Raw genomic sequence first — 19,755 nt, 5'->3', positions numbered from 1 at the left:
CTCTGCCTGGGACGATGCGTGCATTTCTCCTGCAGCCCCTCTCCGCGACTCCTCCTGCCCCCTGGGATGATTTCACTCCTTGTCATGCCTTGCGTCAGCCATATTCTCCAGTTAGGGCCTCCTATTGGTTGTCTCTCCTCAAGACCACTACACTCCCCTTCTGTAGACTGGGCTCTGCCCAAAGATGCCAGGGTTTGGGGTGAAGGATACTGTGCACAGCCCTGAGTCCACTTGCCTGAGTCCACAAGTCCCTTCTTAAGAATTTTTTAAATGTTTTTAAAGCACATTTTCTTAGTGTTTCCAAATGGGATCTTTTTCTAATATGCCCAGAGTCTCTATTAAGGCTCATGAGGTCCTGATTCTGCTCTCCTGTCATCCCTACTTCTTCCAGGACCTTGCTCTAGTGGCCCTACTTCACATCACTGGACTTGGTCTGCCTTCCCAATGCTCCTGACCTCTCACCAATGGCTTTCACAGTACATAAGGCCACTTGTGCTCATCCCACAGCTCACTCCTACCCCATTCATCTTTTCTTCTCTGTGTTTCCTTTTGGATAATTTTTATTGGTAAGTCCTCAAGTTCACCGATATTTTTCTCCACAGCTTCTAATCTGTCATCCACTGTAATTTTTTCTCCATGTATTTTTCATATATAAACAGCTGATTCTGCCTTTTGAACAATATGTAAATTTAATATTTGGTCTTAATACTTTCATATTTTCTTGTATCTTTTTAAATGTGTGGGTTGTGTTTATAATAGATGCTTTAATATCTTGATTGGCTAGCTTGGTGTGCCAATATGACAAGGTCCTGCCATTCTTTTAACCAGGCAATCTCCTGAGATCATGTATGTAGCTGGGAACTTTGAACAGGCTTGCTTACTGCTTGATACAAAAGCAATGGTTTCCCCAATGTCCGTGCTCCTCAGTTGCAACACAAGCTCACTGACTGAGTGGCATCTAAAGAAATCACAGAGTATTGCTCTGGTGGAGACAACATGCTACTAATGACTGTAATAGAGGCCTTTTCCTCTGACCCAAGAGCCTCATGGCTTCTTCCAGCTTTTATGAAACAGTGACAGACTAACTTATTAGCTTGCATATATGATAAAATCAAGACTCAGGCCCCAAAACACCAATGTAACACAACAGTGAAAATTGAGTAAAAGGCTGGGTGTGGTGGTGCCCTCTTGTAATCCCAGCTGCTCATGAGGCTGAGGCAGGAGGATGGAGAGTTCAAAGCCAGCCTCAGCAACTTAGTGAAGCACTAGGCAACTCAGCAGTACCCTGTCCCTAAATAGAATATAAAAAGGGCTACAGAGGTGACTCAGTGGGTAAGTGCCTGGGTTTAATCTGGAGAGAGAGAGAGAGAGAGAGAGAGAGAAAGAATAAAAATAGTAAAAGTCACCTGATCTTAAAAAAAAATAAGTACATGTATACACACTCTCAAATTTTGCTTACTTGACATAACTTCTTAAATGTATTCAGAGTAAAATCTGCCTTTAAATAAGATTGTATAAATCAATATGATTTTACAAACATTATACATTGAGTGTACATGCATTTACAGAAAGCAAAGTATGAGGATTTGCTATAAGCCTGCCTATTATACATATTTCCTGTGGTAACTGCCTGAGTTCATTTCATGTTCAAATAGATTTCAAATTACCTACAATTTCTATAAATCCTACAATCCACAGGCTCAAGGTGGAAGACTTGGATCTCAGGCAAAAAATGAATGCGACTTAGCACTGGTCATTTGTTGAACCATAATTTGTCATCTATGTAATTATGCCCCAGTGGAATTTTGCTGGGGACTAGGCATTATATTTCTGATGCCCAGATAGATACCTGGGAAGTTAAGAAATCAACAGCCAGGTCAAAGTCATCAAAGGCCAAATTTACCATATGATCTAAAACTGGTATAAAATTCTCTTACCAAGCCTCCTGATAAAATCCAGGTTCTCCGTAGCAATCCTGTGATGTCCACATATTTCTATTGGGGTCCCCTTTATTTTCCCACACGCCCTTCCCACATTGCCCCAAACCAGATGTGACACCATCATCCAAGACACCTCTATGAATGACTCTTTAGAGTGTTCCTGTGAAATTTCATCCAGGCAGAAAAATCATTTATTTTTCTTTGTGCATCTTGTTCCCCGTCTTTCCAGGGTCTCACTAGTAATTTTAACACATATCTTCAGCCTGACTAATGTTATAGGTGCTGTTGGCACCCTGTCTATACCTGGGATTCTCTTCTTAGGGGTGTTTCTTTCTGGCCATAGTAACCAGGAGCAGACCACACTAGAAATGGCAGAGAATTAGTATCTCCAGGAGTAACTGACCATCAATAGCAGACAAATGCTCCAGCTTCCCTGTTCTGGGTCTGGGGTAATCTGGGATAACACTGCCTCTTCCCCAGCAGGAAGGAGCTCCATTCCCCACAGGGGTGACACCTTTGTGGCACATGGCTGATTGACTGTCTTCCCTTCCTCACCTGCTTTTCTTGCTCCCCTCTTGGCTTCAGAGATAATCCTCCTGATTGGATTCCTTATCCCAGGGTGCATCTCGGAGGGAATCCAAACAAAAACAACCATTAACATGAAGTTCTATGTAAACGTGCTGTGAACCCTAGTGGACACAAGCTGTCCACATCCATTGCCAAGGCTATTGTGTGTTTCCACAGAAATCTGTGTTTATCACCAGCAGGGCCAGCTATATATTTTGTGGGGCCCAGTGCAAAATGAAAATTGTTTAAAAACAGGGGAAGAAATTAGCATTAAGACATTGTTATGTAAACTGTTTTCCTTTCTTCTATAGCCACTCGACTTGCCAGAATGTTTTTAACTTGTCATTTTAATGTTATTCTAAATAAAAAGAAAAAAGAAAAAAATAGAATTTTTAACTGTTGGCGTGAATTTTACCATTTATCTTTATGCTGTGCAAAGTCTTTTTTAAAATGCAAATATAAGGTATTTTATTTGTACACGGAATCACTGAAATTACTTGGTCCATAATTCCAGTTTTGTAGCTTATTTATGCATGTGTAGTTTCATTCTTTTCAGAAGAGTGGAAATATTGCCCCAAACTAACTCAATTCTTTTCATTTCACCCCTGATACTCACACATCCTACCAGCAGTCTGGACCTTTGGCTCAGTGATGAGGAAGGAAAGAGGAAATAGGTAAAGGATTGCAGTTGCCCTCTCTTTTGCTCTTAGTGTAAGTCTTCATTTCCAGAGTTCACCTGATTGATTTTGGGGAAAGGGCATGATGGCATCCTTGGTCATTGGTGTTTCTTAGAATACCATGGACTTCCTTCTTCATTCAAGTTCTGGTTCAAATGGAAAGAGTTCCTCCTTTTCCCCTGCCTCACCTCACTTGATGTAGGTTTTCTTTTCTTTTTTTTTTTAGTACTGGGGACTGAACCCAGAGGCGCTCTACCACTGAGCCATACCCCCAGACCTTTTTGTTTTGAGACAAGATCTCACTAAGTTACCCAAGTTGGCCTTCAACTTGTACTCCTCCTGCCTTAGCGCCCCACATTGCTGGGATCACAAGCTTGCACCCCCACACCTGTACTGTACGTACACTTTCCTTGTATTTGTTTTGAGTAGATTTCTGCGCTCAAGGGGCATCACAAATACTAAACATGAATGTCAGAAAAGATCAGTGGACACGCTTCTTGCATGTAACTACCCAGCTCACACATGTGTCCTGTTGTTCCGTTGGAGTTCAATTATAAGACATAAGTTCAAAGATGATAACTGTGAAGGATTTCAAGGTAGCCACTGCGGAGTGTCAAACTGGTGGGGAGCACTTCTGAGCACGGGGCCTTGCTTAGGTCACACTGAGGACGCTGCTTGGACCACGGAGAGGGCAGTTCAGGCGAACACCATGCAGTGGGACTCACAGTTCTGCACTCAAACCAGGGCAGGTCACTTAACTCTTCAGTTATCAGAATCCCTGTCCGATGAATGTCTTTACACAACAATTACAAAAGTATTAGTTCTAAATAAAAAAGGAATCCTTCTACCAGGGTGGGAGGGGAGAACTTTAAAGTTCTTGATGATGTTCAAGCAGGTCTTATTTGAGATCGAGAACCAATTTAAAGGACACACCTGCCCCTTTCTTCTGGGTTCCCCTGTTCACACTGGTATCCTTTAGAAAAATGAAAAGGGGAAAAAAAATTCTGACAGCTTCAGAACATGACAGCCATTAGTTTTTCTGCACTGGAGATGGAGCATAATTCCTTTTACATAAATTCCACAATTATTTTTCTCCTAAGTGCCACTGGCTTTGCAGACATGTCAGTGAATAATTTTTCAGCCTGAAAGCAGGCGATGCCTTTCCTCCATGGGGGACAGCTCTCTGTCTTTTCCCCTCAGGCCCACTTTGGCTTGCTGTGGCCACTGCAGACGCCACCTGTGACACCGGCTGGTTTCACCCATGTGCCCTGTGCCCGTCTCTGCCTCTGTTTTGAACGTTGCTGAAATGTCTGCTGGTCTTCCATACCAGGCCTTTGGAAGAACACTTGGCCTTTGCCAGTGTGTGTGTGTGTGTGTGTGTGTGTGTGTGTGTGTGTGAGAGAGAGAGAGAGAGAGAGAGACTTCCTAGAAACCAGGGCTGTTTTCTCTTGCCAGGCGCCACAGCGGGCCTTCCTGTGCAGGAGGTCATTTCAATAAGGACTCCGAGAGCTCAGTAAGTGGAGAAAAGAAGGTCATTCCCAGACAGGATGTTGGGAAGACGCCCTGAATGAACCTTGCTGGGCAAGAGACGCCAAGGGGACCAAGAATGCGGGCCAGTCCCCCAGGAAGTTATTCATGTGCCTGTGCTGTATGATAAACAGGCAACCCAAAGCTTTTCCAAACAACTAGAATCACAATGCTCCGAATTCCAGAAACTCCTCAAACAATGACTGGACATTCCTTGTCCCTCATTTGCTTATTTGTGCACCAAGGATTTTCAAAGAAACCAGAAGCGATGGTTCAGACTTGGGCTTCAGCACAGGAATAGTGTGCGGGGAAGTCGCCAGGCCATGCCCTCCCTCCGTGGGGGACAGCTACCGGCCCCTCCACACCCTCGTGCCAGGGCCTGCTCCAGCCGTGTGCCTACCCCCAACCCCCAGCCACGCAGGCTGATGGCCAGCATGCTCCAGCTTGAGGCCTGATGGACGGGTCAGACACAGGGAGAAGCTTGGTGATCCACGTCACCCAGAGATGTAAGTGGGTCAGGTTAGAAAGTCCTTCCTGAATGAACAGAAAGACCATCTGGGAAACTAGAGATTTCCTGGACAGCCACCTGACCTGAAGGGCAGATCAAGATGTTTTGAGGCACAGATAGTTTCACCAAGTTTTTTGTTTGTTTGTTTTTTGTGGTGCCGGGGATTGAACTCAGGGCCTTGTGCATGCAAGGCAACCACTCTACCACCTGAGCTGTATCCCCAGCAGTTTTTAATTGTAACATATTTGTACATACATACACACATACACACAGTATATGTATGATTATTCTATAATCATATAATGTATCTAATTATAAAATCATTCTTAATATTATTTCACAAGTAAATATAAATACAAATATCTATAGACTATCATTCTGCGAGATGATGGATGTGTGTATATATGTGTATATATACATACACATAAATGTATGATATTATATATAAATGTTAGGATATATATATATGTATTATTTATGTATACATGTAGGTGTGTGTGTGTGTGTATATATATACATACATCTCCTAACATTTGTTTACTGGTAACACCCATTCTTAAGAATAGAAACTCTCTCTTGGGCCTGTAATCCCAGTGATTCAGGAGGCTGAAGGCAGGAAAATCACAAGTTCACAGTCAGCCTCAGCAATTTAGCAAGGCCCTGAGTAATTTATCAAGACCCTGTCTCAAAATAAAATATAAAAGGGGCTAAGGATGGGGCTCAATGGTTAAGCACCCCCAAGTTCAATGCCCAATACCAAAAAAAAAAAAAAAGAATAGAAACTCTCATTTGTAGTTTTCTCCCTGATGCAGTAAAATAGCAATTGAAAATTTGATTGCAATCCTCCCTCAGCAGCCTCAACTGGGAGCTGGATCCTCTGTTCCTGCTGGGCTTTTTTCCATGGCACTTTAAACATCTAATGTACCTTGCAATTTATCTATTGTTCAATGTTTACAATCCAGCCCCCTCATCTCCCTCTCTCCCTTATAATGTAAATTTAGAAGGTAACCATGTTTCATTACTATTTCCTTATATAATCCAGAACACAGGTGACTAGTACATACTAGATACTCAAAATTATTTTGAAAGAATAAACACATCTGCCTTCATTTCCAAAATTCAAGAACATCACATGGCAGGGTGGTGGGGCTTCAGTGGTAGAGAGGTCCTGAGTTTGATCCCCAGCATCACATTAAAAAAACAAAAATTACCAGATATTTACAGGACACCAACTTCTGGTGAGTATGGACCTAAATTGAAGATTGAGTTGGGATTGACAGGGTACTTTCTGGAAGATAGATGGCTCAAATTCAGACACATAACTAAATTGTGAAAGAAGAAGTCTCCAGGGGTATTGAACAAATAGAAGACTGTAACAGGACAGACAGGAGACCTTGGACCACCGGGGACAAAACAGGCAAGAGCCCCTGTACACACCAGGGCGTCTCCACCCTGAGACATCTCTGGGGCCAGACTTCACATGGCAGACAGAGAGCTCTCCAGAATCTTCCCGTGCTCTTGCTTCTCAGGGTTCCGTGCATTTTGCTGTCCATCTCCTCAGGGGCAGGAATTCACACCACATCAAACCTCCTGACGATGCTGGCCTCACGGCTAACAAGAGAGAGGCTCTGGACTTGGACCAAGGAAGGATGGAGGAGAAAGAGGTTAAGGTCAAAACCATGCAGGAAAGCCTGGAGAGAGAGAGAGAGAGTCAGGGCAGAGCTGCATAGGTCACCTCTGTTTTAGGAAGGCAAGTGGCCAGTGAGAATCCTTGGGTTCTCTGAATAAGATGGACTTTTGGATGCAGATCTCCATATGTCACAAAGACACGTGCACACGTGAGGATCACTGTTGTCATTGTGGCCAGGGGTGGGACGTGCCACCGTTTGTATTTATCCTTAAGAAATGTATCCTGTCAAGAATGAGAACCACTCCTCATTAAATCAAAACTCCACACCCTCACCAGCTGCAACAAAAGAACTCAATACAAACCAATTTATAATCAGAGATAGCCTGAAATTAAACCTGGAATAGAATTTGAGGAGGAAGGTCATTTCTGATTTTCAAAGCCAAACCCAGAATGAAGAAGCCCTACTTCCCGTTGGGGGCACTAAGCAGAAGCAGGTAGATGACAAGTGTTTAAAATTTAAACCATTTTGCTTGGGATGGGTGCTGATCACAGCATGTGAACCTGGCACACAGGTGAAGAGGTACTGGGCTGGAATCTGGAGCTAAGGACTTCTGTTTGGCAAAGTTAGCAGGCCAACCCAAAGGCCTTCCTAATAGACATAACAACCTAATTATTACTTTAATCAGAAGGCTGAGGGGTCTTAAAGGGCAGCTTCCTGCCCTTAATTTTTGCATCCAACTGGCTCCACGTACAGCTGACCCATTCTTCACGAAGTTCAGTCCGCTGTCTTGGTTACAAGAGGGCAGGTGGCCAACTGGATCTTCTATGGCACCAGCTCTGTTCCCTGTAAACAAGATGTACTCTAATTAAAGAGGGTGGGTGGAGGAGCCTGCAAAGGGTACAGACTGGGTTGACTCAAAGGTTAACTACCCATTGACATGGAGTCTAAAAGGAGAACTCGACCTTTCCCCAGCCCAGTTTTCATTAGGTGCTTGATCTGCAAGGAACAGAGATACCACGTCAGCTAACACTCAGGGCAGGCCATTGGCCTTGACTGGGTTCATTGAATCTTAGCAAGCTTGCCAAAAAAATCCAAAGGAGTTAGTTGAGAGTATGTGCTTTACAAAAAGAGATTGAATGTAAAATTAATGTACCAGATCCCACTTTAAAAAACAATCACCACATAGCTGCTATTCTGCAGTCTTCCTGCTCAAAAGGTTAGCATGGCTCATTTCCAAGAACCATCTACCCTCCCACCTTGACCCAGCTACACTGCATTAAGCCCAGGGCAGCTCTTGAGAAAAAAAATGCCAATTTAAGTAACATGGTTAGTATTTGTGGCTTTGTGTGTGTGTGTGTAATCTTAGTAAGGAACAAAGTTGTTTTTTTTTTTTTATGACGATTTTGTTTTACAAATTGCCTTACTTAGGCTACCTTGCAAAAACTTGAGAGTAGTGGCCTCCCCTGTCTCTGCTGCTCGGTGGTTTCCCTCAACAATGGATTTTGCAGATTGGTTTCACCCAGCTCTACCCAGAGCTTGCTTTCCTGGGAGGCTCAGGTTTTCTTTGCAGATTGTTCCCCGGAGGCCTCTGCTGCTTCCCTGGTCCTGATAGCGTCAAATTCTATTTTCGGCCTCTGCACATGATAACCCTTTTGTTCTCCTGGAGCCCTGGTGCTGACACAGCATCTTTCTGTGTATTTATCTCTGCAGGAATGTGGCTCCAAAGGAAGAAAAGCCAGCCACAGTGCTGTTCCTGGCAGCCCTGTGGGCTGTTTCTGTCTATACCAAGCGTCGGCCCCCGGGGAGAACAGTGCAGCCCCAGGCCTCCCAGAAATCAAGCTGACCCCCGTCAGGCACCTGAGTCAGGCTCACAGGGAGCTCGCGACAGATACAGTTTTTCCTTTGTTTTCAAACAAATGGTGCCCATAAGTGCCCAGACTTGAGTGAGGAAACAAAACACGAGTGTAGCCATCCTGTTTTCTTCCTTTCCCAGGGTTCCCAGGGCTCCCCTTGAGCCCCAGCCTTGAAGCAGCCAGGCCAAGGGTAGGAGGTGACCCTTGAGTCCTGACCCTGGACTGGAGGACCCTAAAGGAGACCTGGGTTTGGCTGTTGTCCTTCTGCCCTAGGGTGCCCTGGAGGTGGTGGTTCCGTGCATAGCTTTGATACAGAAGTCCTGTCTGTGGCTTTCCAGTGGAGAGTTCTTTGTAGTCTGATACATTCCAAGCCCCTCACATAAAGTTCATGCATTGCTTCATAGGATGTTCCAAATGGAAAGTTCTAGAACGGACCCAAATCCATTGCTGTAGGCTCAGAAGCAGAATGGAGTTTTAAACCATTCTATTCTCCCACAGAGTCTTTTACCTACATGTGATAAAACTTTTAAAGCAAGGCAAAGTTTAGGGAGTGTAAAGAAGCCAGGGCTTCCTGCCTCTAACCATGACAGAAGTCAAGTGAAGCACCCACAGCACAGCTCCTGAGCCATCTGTCCTCTCCACTCCCCATGTTCCCTCCTGCTCCGCCTTGTCTACTGACTTATATCATCGTGGGGTTACCACTTTTTCCAGGGGACTAAATTTCTCACCTCAAATAAAAACTGTCATGGCTACCCCTGTGAGAAAGCAGTGGTGTTACCCACCCTTACCACTGGGTGGCGTCCTGGAGCTGAGACTTGGACTCATGATTGACAGCTGCACCACAACCTGTCCAACCCCGCAAAAGAGGCTGGGCCTGGCTTCAACTTAGGAGGGCAACTTCTTTGTTTTGCTGTTATTTCTCTACTCTATATGCTGCCATCTTGATCAGTTACAGGTGCTTTGGCCCCGCTCTCCAGGACAGGATCCTCATCCAAATGTCTCTCCACCAACTCCCTGGATGGAGCAGCCAAGACTTTACAAATTTAAGGCCTGGCCACTACTAACAGCCCCAATAGCACCGTGGACAAGCAGACACTCATGGGGACCTGGAGGCTTCTTATGCCTCAGCCTCAGGGAGGCCATCAGGAAATGATTTCAGATTGTTAAAAATTATTTCAGAAGCAAAACCAGATCTCCCATCATCATTTTCTCTTCTGATAAAAGAACTTCTGCTTCTGAGATCCCTCTGTAGAAAGGCCTAGTCTTTGCATGTGACTTTAGAGCAAAGAGACCCCAAGAAGCAGTTCTGTGTGTCATTTCTAAACGGCAGGACTAGCTTCAGGGCCCTGGTCACCTGGTACCAGAAGGGAGGTCACTAGTTACATGGCTGCTGTTGACAGAACTCAACGCGGGTGTCCTCGGAGTTGCTCGATGTTTCAGGGAGCTGAGACAGGTGCAGGATGCAATCCAGCCAGCACTGCCTGCCACAACGGTCCAGGTTAGGGGAATTCAGGGAACCTGTATCTTAGGCCTGTACCATGCAAGAATTTGTGGCCATCACTAAAGTCATTGCAATGATAAAGATACACCACAAATATCTCTAAGAAAGGATAGAACGTTTAATAATAATAATAATAACAACAACATGTAATTACAGACCCAATAAAGTTCTATGGCAGCACAAAGAAGGAAGAGTTGACTTTTGTTGTGAGGGGGGCATAGAACAACGGTGGGCAGTGGGTTTCTTTACCTCATGAGCATCTACTGAGGAAGGGATTCTTGCTGAACAAACCAAGTGAAAAGTCCTTTAGGGCGGCCCTGGCCCAGGCTACTGGCCCAGATCCTCTCTTGGAGTCTAAAGTAATATAAGAGGAATTTCCTCCATGAGTTTCAGGGTTTGATTAAGGATTTTGAACTACATAGGAGGAACAAGTCCTAGGCAGGACTGACGTCCTCAATGTCAAACAACAAGTCAGTGTGTCCACCGGAAATGCGCCCACTGGAACCAATGGATACCAGTGGGCTGGGAGCTGCCCACCAAGTCCCCACTTCCAGGGGTGCAGCTTTGGGTTCCTTGAGAACCAGCCATCGATGGGGAGGGGGGGAGTGGAGTTGTGCTTAGTGATATTACCACTACTTTAGGGCCTGGTTCTTCATAGCTTTTGTTTTTTAAGACAAACACTGACTTCATTCGAATGGGTATGTCTTGTTTTATCTTAAGTAATAAGGATTCCAAAATCACTGCTAATTTTAAATTAACATAAAAGTTTCAAAAGGAGAACATGGAACCTCCTCGTATCTATTAGGGTGATCATGATTTAAAAAAAAAAAACAGTAGCAAGTGTTGATAAGGATATGGAGGTATTGGAACCTTTGTACTCTGCTGGTCGGAATGTGAAGTAGTCCCACTGCTATAGAAAGCAGTCTAGAAGTTTCTTTAAAAAACAAAAACAATTACTATATGATCCAACAATTCCATCTTTGGGCATATAGCTCCAAGGATTGGGAGGGGGTCTTACAGAGAGACCGGTACACCTGGGTTCAAAGCAGCGTTATCAGAAGAAGGGAGGGAGGGAGGGAGAGGGAAGAGAATGGGGAGTTTGGAAGAGATGAGGTCTAGACTCACCACTGACTTGTTACTCACAGAAGCCACAGATGAGTCAGTAACAGGAAAAACTAATAATAATACAAGAGCATACGCAGAGGAAAGGGATCCTAGACCTGGAGAGGAGGGGCGAGAGGAGGGGGACATGAGGACACAGTCAACAGGGTGAGTTCAAGAGCAGGAGAAAAATGAAGGCAGAGAAGTGCCAACAAAATTTGCAAAACAGGAAGCTTCTAGAAGGGGATGCTAAGGAGGGGCAGGAGGATGAGGATCAGGATCCAGAGGCGGTGTTTTGGACTCATTACCAGATGGCCAAGGAGGCAGGAATCAGGATGAGAGAGGAGGAGAACTTTGTGAATGTGGGCTGCGGGGAACTGTCCTTCTAGAAGTTCCGACTTCTGGGAAGGAGAATGGGGATGTGGTGGCAGCTCAAAGGAAGGATGGGGTGTGGACTTCTTTTCCAGGGTAGAAGTTTACAGAGGTGCGACACCATCCAGGAGAGATCCGCTACTCAGACGGCCCCACTTACCGTGGCTCGGCTTGGTTTTTGAAATTCACGATGGTGTGAAAGCATCACGCACTCAGCAGAAACTGTGCTGTAGGTTCAAATTGGGTTCTTTCCCTTGGCAAGCAAGGTGCCGTCTGATCCTGTCTCTGGGAAACGGCTGGCCCTCCGCAGTGCACGCTGGGGCTCAGCCAGGGTGTTCTGTGAGTCAGGTGTACCAAGTGCATTTCCACCTTATGATATTTTCCATTTGCAGTGGGTGTAACTCCTTTACAAGGTGAGGGGCATCCATACAAGCAAGACAGCACGCAAAGGATGAGACAAGGTCCATGGAAATTGCAAAGGACTCAAGGTCAAAGTCAGAGACAAAGCGGGCATTGGCCTCTAAGAGGAAGTGGAAAACACCGCTCCTTGGAGGCAGGAGAGGCAGCTCTGAGTCTTGCAGGAGTGAAAAGGGTTTGGGAGCCACTTTCAGGTTAAACAGGAAAGACATTACTATAGACAGGAGACCTGGACTTCAGAACTCTTGAAATAACAGCCTGCAGTCCCGGGGGCCTTCAACAGCACAGCCTTGAGCATCTGGGGGAGCCATCTTGTGAACTCAACAAGACTTTCTGGGAAGTGGACTTTGTGTCCATTCCAAGAATTATCCCAAGCAGCAAAGTTGGGCCACTGGATTGTCCCCTGCAGAGATGGCCACAGGCTCCCCATCTCTTCTTAGTGATCTGACAGACCTCCCCTGTCCAGCATTCAACCCTACTGCCCTGCCCCCATCCAGCCATGGGGTCATGACCCTGGCATGGCTGGAGGCAGCCTGATGGAAAGGAAGAGCAGGAAATTCCCTACAGGGCGGGGATAATTGAGGATGTGCTGAAAATCGGTTGCTGCTTCAATTGCTTACTTCTCCATTAAGAGATCTGCCCTGAAACCAAGATGGAAGAAGTGGTAACCAGGTGCGTGATGGGGTGATAGGCTAGCTTCACGGTAGTAATCATTTCACACTGTGTCTGTGCGTTGAAATTGTAGGTTGAACACCTTAAACGTATATAATTTCTATTTGCCAATCATACCTCAGTAATAATCGGGGCGGAAGGTAATCAAAAGGGGGAGAGTAACACAGTAAGGGAGGTTGGCTGACCCAGTCGTCGGTGGATTTCCTCCACACTACGCTTATTCCTAAAAATTCAACCCCTGTCAGCTAAGCCAGGGAATGGGAGCTGTGGACGATCCTTGGAACAGGTCATTTTGGAAAACAGAAAAAACACACTGGTGCACTATGAATTTCCAGCTACAAGACCCGGGGTATTTGGGATTTTAGGGTGGAAATGAAAAAAAAATTGAGATGAAGCCTACAAAAACGAGGAGGTACAAAGAAACCCAAGCAACCAGACCCTGCCCTCTCCAGGACGTCACTTGCAGTTGACTCGGTTTGGGGGACAATAGACTATGTTGAGAAAGGATCTACCGTCAGGGAATGTTGCAGAACACAGAATAGAATCAGCTCTGGGTTTTTTCTGGCAGAGCACTCTGCCCAGGTGGGATGGAATAAAGTTAGAGTTCTAGAAGGTGAGAGGAGAGCTAAGAGGGAAAGAGAGATGGGAATAGGGGGGAAAGAGGAAGGAAAGGAGGGGGGAAGGAGGAAGGAATGGGAGGGAGCTGTGGGGGACTATTTGGGGAATCCAGAAATGGCTCCCCAGACACGTTCCAACTGGTGGGGACTTGGTTACCCAAGAGCAAGTCCCCATAACATCAGTTCAGAGAGACCAGTGGGGGGCACCGAGGCCCCCAAAACGTACAACACGGGCTTGGGTTATCCTAACCTCTGACCTGCTCCCCCTTCTGCCTCTCTTCCAAATATTAGTCACAACATTCTTTTGACCATTTTTCCTTTTAAAGGAGATGCTACTCTTACGGAAAGGTCAACCAGCTAAAAACGTGTTGCTCGGATTTTCCATGGGCTTTTCTGCCTGAATTCTTTGCTTCCAGTCTTGCCCGGAAGAAATGAGGGAAGCATTTTTCCACCTGCAGGGATTCATTTTCCAGACAGCAGTGCCAATGTTTGTCTTCTTTGCCTTACCCCCTTTGGTCTTATCAGTGACTTTCAGAAGACCCAAAAGAGTGATTTTATTTTTAAAGGAAGAGTCAAGCATTTCTTTGAGATTTGAAGTTAAAGAGTCCAAGTTCTTTTTTAGTAACTCCCCTTATGATAGCAAGGCCAAGCACTGTGGCATGTGTGTTATTGGAATGACTCTCCCTTGGGCAGGATCCCCCAGGCTCAGTAGAGCACCCGACTGCCCACGGATAGGCCTGGAGGATCTCCACCGTACCTGCAGGGTCCTTTGAGGGGTGTCCCAAAACGGTGCCTGGAATTTCTACTTGGCAAATCACTAAGCTGGGTTAAGACATGGAAGATTCCTACTCAGTGTTGTCTTCCAGGAATATCCCTTCCTCTATCAGGCAAAAAATACCCAAGATAAAGAAACTTAACAAGAGGAAAGGTGTGTGTGTTTTGGCTCATGGTTTCAGGGGATTCAGTCCATGGGTACTTGGTCCAGTTGCCTTGGAACCTGCGGCAGCATAGACATCATGGCAGGGTGCACACTGTGGAGAAGGCCACTCACCTCTAGGCATCCCTGAAGCAGAGAGAGAGACAGGAAAGGGTAAGAGCTACCCTTCAAGGACATGCCCCGCCCCCAAAGACCTAACTTCCTCCCACCAGGCTCCACCCCTTACAGGTTCTACCACCTCCCAGTAGTGCCACAGGCCCGAGACCAGGCTTTAACACATGGACCTTTGAAAGACATTCCAGGTCCAAACTATCGCACAGCTCAGAGTTTACATGCTCAAGAGAATGGTTCTGTCTTCTAGATTCTCAAAGCAACTGACCCCTGCTGCTCTTTCAGTACTTATTTATTTGTTTGCATGCCTATCTTTCCATGGCGCATCCCTCTTCCCATTGGATTCTTAAGTACCTCCAGGCCTTGATCAGTCTTATTATCTCTGTTAAAATCAACATTAGAACCTAAAGTGTACTATTAAAGAAAAAAATTATCATAACATTTGCTAAAATGGCCAGGAAAGCTATATTGAGTCTACTCAGTGGGGCTACTGATCAGAGGAAGAGAGAGACAGTTCAACCAGAGAAGTTGCAAAGTAAGTGAGATTTGTGGCCAAGGAGCAGAGTGAGCAAGGGACACTGAATGGGAAATGAGGAAGAGGAGCCTTCAAGAGAGAGTAGGGGATTCTCACTGAACCGACAACAGGGTCCTTGGCTAGTGCCAAAGACCCTGTCTCTAAATAAAATATAAAATAGGGCTGGGGATGTGGCTCAGTGGTCGAGTGCCCCTGAGTTCAATCCCTGATACCCCACCCCCCACCAAAAAAAAAAGATTAGCTCATTTATTCTTGTCAGGTCAAAACTTAAAAAGAAGAAACAGGAGATGAAAGAAGAAAAATGAGAAAAGATGGGAAGAGAAAGGAGAGAGGAGAATGTCACAGAGGTCAAGGCAGAGAGGAGCAGGTATTGCTGAAGGCTCCAACCCTCTCAGGAGACAGGGTTGGACGAGATTTCTCCACGTGTCAGAAGGAAACCACTGGGCACGGTTGGTGGGAATGTAAGTTGCCACATCTATTATGGACAACAGAATGGAGGCCCCTCAGAAAGCTACAAGTAGAAGTACACGTGATCCAGCTCTCCCACGACTGTTGGAGAGACCATGTTGACTGCAGCACCAGTCATTCATAATAGACAGACATGGGAACAACCTAAGTACCCACCGGTGGAGGAATGGATGAAGAAAATGTGGAAATGTTCACCACTGTTTTATCAGCTTTTCCATCACTGTGACCAAAAGACCTGACAGGAACAATTAGAGGAGGAAAAGTTTATTTTGGCTCACAGTTTCAGAGGACTCAATCCATAGAGGGCCAACTCCACCGCTCTGGGCCCGAAGTGAGGCAGACATCATGGTGGAAGGGTGTGGAGGAGGAGAGCAGCTCAGGACACGACAGCAGAAAGCCGAGAGAGCTCCACTCACGAGGGACACATATAAACCCCAGTGATCTACCTCCTCCAGTCACTTGCTTTCCTACAGGTACCACCCAGTCAGTCCGTATCAGTGGTTTAATTCACTAATTAGGGTAAGGCTCTCATAATCTAATCATTCCACCTCTGAAAATTCTTGCATCATCTAACACATGGGCTTTTGGGGAACAGCTCATATCAAAACCATAGCAACAATGGAATAGTATCCAGCCTTCAACAAAGGAGGATATCCATCTGACATTTACGACGACATGGAGGACATCACGTGAGTGAAACAAGGCACAGAAATTCAAGTGCCACATGCTCTCACCTATATGCAGAATCTGAAAAAGAACAGGGAGAAGCAGAGTATGGTCCCCAGGGGTCGGCGACGGAGGCAAGGGGGTCTTGCTGAGATATTGGTCAAAGGCTACAAAAGTCCTCTTTTATAGGAAGAACATACAACATAGTGACTTTAGTTAGTAACAATGTATACTTGAAGAGAAAGCAGAAAAATTATTCTTGCTACAAATACACATGAAGTAATGCATCATGCTGTACACCATAAATATGTATCATTTTTATTTGTCATTTTTGAAAAAGTTAATTCAAAAAGAAAAAAAAATCTGCACTGCAGAGCACCCCTGACTCCCCAGAAGTCACCTTTCAGACAATGTCTACATCAGGACACTCATCAGAATCCCGAGGTCTTGAAGATCTGTCCTCACAGGAGTTTTTATTGTAAAAATAATCTGCTGGTTGTCTTCAGCAATTTGCAAATGAGCTACTTAGCTTAAATCTTGCAGAGGCCAAGAGAGGGAGCTCTCATTTGCTCTCACTTCATAACTATTAGGTGGCACAGGGAGACATGGTAACTAAGTTTTGCTCGCCACAGGGAACCCAGGAATCTACCTCAAGACTCCCACATTTATAGAAGGCAGTCATTCAAATAAACCCTGTGCTAGAATCAATGAGCTTACTTAAATTTTTTTTAACTATAAATACCAACAGGAACTATATTATAAATGTGGGTGTACATATATATTTAATATTTTATTTGAAATAATTTAAAGTTATTGTATGTAGTTACATGCTAACATGATACAAAGAGCTCTCGTATACTCTTTTACAAAGATAAACACAATTTTAACATCAGGCCATGTCTGCTTTATACTTCTCTGTAGCTGCATGAACGGATAGATAGATATTTGCATTCTCCTAAACCATTGGAAAGTAGGTCACATACATGACTCTCCTTTATTGCTGAATACACCAATGTTTGCCTGAGGATAAGGCTTCTCAAATTCAGGAAATTTAATGTTGATACAACACGATAATCTAATCTACGATTCATAAAATATGGCCACAGTATATCCCAATACTGCAGCTTTAGCTATTTTATGTCTTTAATAAAACAAAGAAAAATGTTTCACTCATTGCAGAGATGATCATGAGAACTTTCCCACCAATTTAATATCAAGAACAAATTATTTGCTCCCTAAATTATTTATTGATTTAGATTTTTTTTTTTTTAGTTTAGTTAGCTTATTGCTTTAGCTCTGGAAGCCTCAAAGTACATATTTATAAATCCAGGAAGACATTCGGATAGTCCCACTCTCATCAGGTGGATGTGGAAGATCCAAGATCTTGCAGTAAATTCAGTTCATCAGGAGGGAAGTTCAAGTTTAAAGGCCTTAGCAGGCATGGGGCTTCTGAGGCGTGCAAGACATAAAGAGTGGGGGAGAAATGCTCTTGGGAGAAGTCTCACTGTCACTTTAGACCAGGAAGCCCTGTGGACAGGCATAGGAGCCAGCAGCTTCTCCACCAACACCCTGGCTCATGGCTCTTGCTTTGGGACAGGTCGGTCCTCTCCATGAGTGCGTCCAGTGTGCACGATGTCACTTTTGTGCGTTGATACCACCTATTTACCCTCAGCCACGCTCCCTCTTACCTCCCCCTGTTCTGTGGCACTGGAAGCTACAAAGCGACTTTTTGTTTGGGCCTATAGGTAAAAATGGACCGTGAGGAGTCTATCAGCCAATGAGCTCTTCCTTCCTCCTGACTTCATCCTCTGAAACTTGATCCCAACGATTAATCAACCCATCAACATTCCCTCTTTTTCTCTCACTGTCCCCACCTTCCTTCCTGGTCCCTTGGCCTCTTTCCCCTTGACTCAAGTCTCTCCCAGGTGACACACATCAGAGGCACCATCACACAAGGAGAGAGTGAGACCATGTCCTTTGTCCAGAGACAGAGAAGGTCAAATCCACAAGAGAGAAGGTAGGACAGAAACCAGAGCTGGAGGGACATCAGTACGATTTGGGTTTGTAGTGATCACTTGCTAATCGTCTTGCAGTTTAAAATAAACTCTCCCTTCACGTCAGTTTATTTTTACTTCTTTTGCAACACCTTGGGCCCCAGGTAATGTTCAGATAAGAGACATCGCAGAGAATTCCCATCAGGCCTTCCCTCTCCCAATTAACTAACTTGAAAAAGAAGAGAGAAGCTACAAAGGGAAGTTTTGTTTGGAGGCTCTAGGCAAAAATTGACAGTTTGGGGTCAATTGGTTTCACCTCCATCCGACCCACTTTTTTGCACCAGCAGATAATTGGACAGATTGGGTTTCAGGAAGTCAATACTCCTGGAGCCAGCCCAGGTGGCAGCTGTGTCCCTGACAGCAGCTAACCCTACTGTGAATGAAGAAAGGAGAGATAAGGCCCCAGTAGCCACCAAATCAAGGGCAACTTCAGTTCCAAATAACTACTTGAAGAGCGCCATTTTCTCTATCCTGTGCCATCAGGGCAGAGGGCACTCAGGGGGTCTGGAAAAGACCAGCTGACGACCAGGTAGCTCATCTTTCTGGGATGTGGCACTGTTTATAGAGCAGGCTAGAGCTCTCAGCAGCAGTAAGTACATTTGTAGCCCTATTTAAAATAATTCCAGGATCACAGTTTTTCCCAGTTTTGTCTTGGTCAAGCCTCCCAGCAACCTGCTGAGGCTTTGAAACCATTTCCTACTTGAGCAAATTGAGCTTCAAGGAGAATGAAGTTCTCAAGATCATTCAGCCAGGGCAGGGGTCAGGAGGCTGAGGCAGGAGGATGGAGAGTTCAAAGTCAGCCTTAGCAACAGAGAGGTGCTAAGCAACTCAGTGAGACCCTGCCTCTAAATACAATACAAAAAAAAAATGGCTGGGGACATGGCTCAGTGGTAGAGTGACCCAGAGTTCAATCCCTGGTACCCCCACCCCACACAAAAAAAAATAGGTCAGCCAGCCAGTAAGTGGGTTAAGGATTCTGACTGGGAAGTTTTGGGGCCTTCTCTTGAATACCTAGAACACAGACACTGAAATGAAAAAGTCCATGTGTTGAAACTTAATCCCCAAATTCACATATTAGTGATCTCTGTGCTTTGGGAAGAAATTAGGGATGGATGAGGTCATGAGGGTGAGACCTTGTGGTAGCGTTAGTGGCTTTCTGAGAAAAGGACCTGAGCTGGCACACTTGCTCTGTCTCACCATGTGACACCCTCTGCTACATCAAGATGCTGCAGGAAAGCCCTCACCAGATGCCAGTTCTGAATTATCAGGTTTCAATAAACTTCTATTCTTTCTAAGGGACTTGGTCTCAGCGATTTTATTATAGTAACAGGAAATGGACTAAGACCCTACCCAATCCCTCACCTTCCCTTTAATTTGTGATAGAGGTATACTTTTCTTTCTCAAAAAGTTTCCATGGTTTTCTTCTGCCTAGTTCCCTAGGCTCTTATATCTGGTCCCTGTTTACCTTTACATCCTACCTTCAACAATTGCTCGCATCAGCATCTCTTATCTATAACTCGCTTTGCCCGTGTTGAACCCCATACATGGGTTTCTGTGGCTCTGTCACCTGAAGAAGACAGCCATGTGCTCTTCCTCTTCAA

At 45.1% G+C, this 19,755-nt stretch overlaps 1 protein-coding gene across 2 annotated transcripts in view; it reads right to left on the bottom strand.

The window, feature by feature from the left end:
- Positions 1-1,449: 1,449 nt before the first annotated feature.
- Positions 1,450-19,755, bottom strand: part of Tmem170b (transmembrane protein 170B) — a 59,075-nt gene continuing 40,769 nt past the window's right edge. Inside the window, exons 3-5 of one of the 2 annotated variants that reach the window (XM_048799793.1) lie at positions 7,527-7,693; positions 6,955-7,131; positions 1,450-6,852 (exon numbers count right to left, since the gene is read on the bottom strand). In XM_048799793.1, the coding sequence (XP_048655750.1) occupies positions 6,745-6,852; positions 6,955-7,131; positions 7,527-7,693 (452 nt within the window). In that variant the 3' untranslated portion in view covers positions 1,450-6,744. The remainder of the gene's footprint in view (positions 6,853-6,954; positions 7,132-7,526; positions 7,694-19,755) is intronic. The other variant, XM_048799794.1, reaches the window with a different exon arrangement.

Source organism: Marmota marmota, unplaced genomic scaffold (genome assembly GCF_001458135.2).
Source record: "Marmota marmota marmota unplaced genomic scaffold, marMar, whole genome shotgun sequence".
NCBI lineage: Eukaryota > Metazoa > Chordata > Mammalia > Rodentia > Sciuridae > Marmota > Marmota marmota.
Note: the sequence above shows the minus strand (reverse complement) of the source record. Positions and strands in the feature narration are given on the sequence as shown.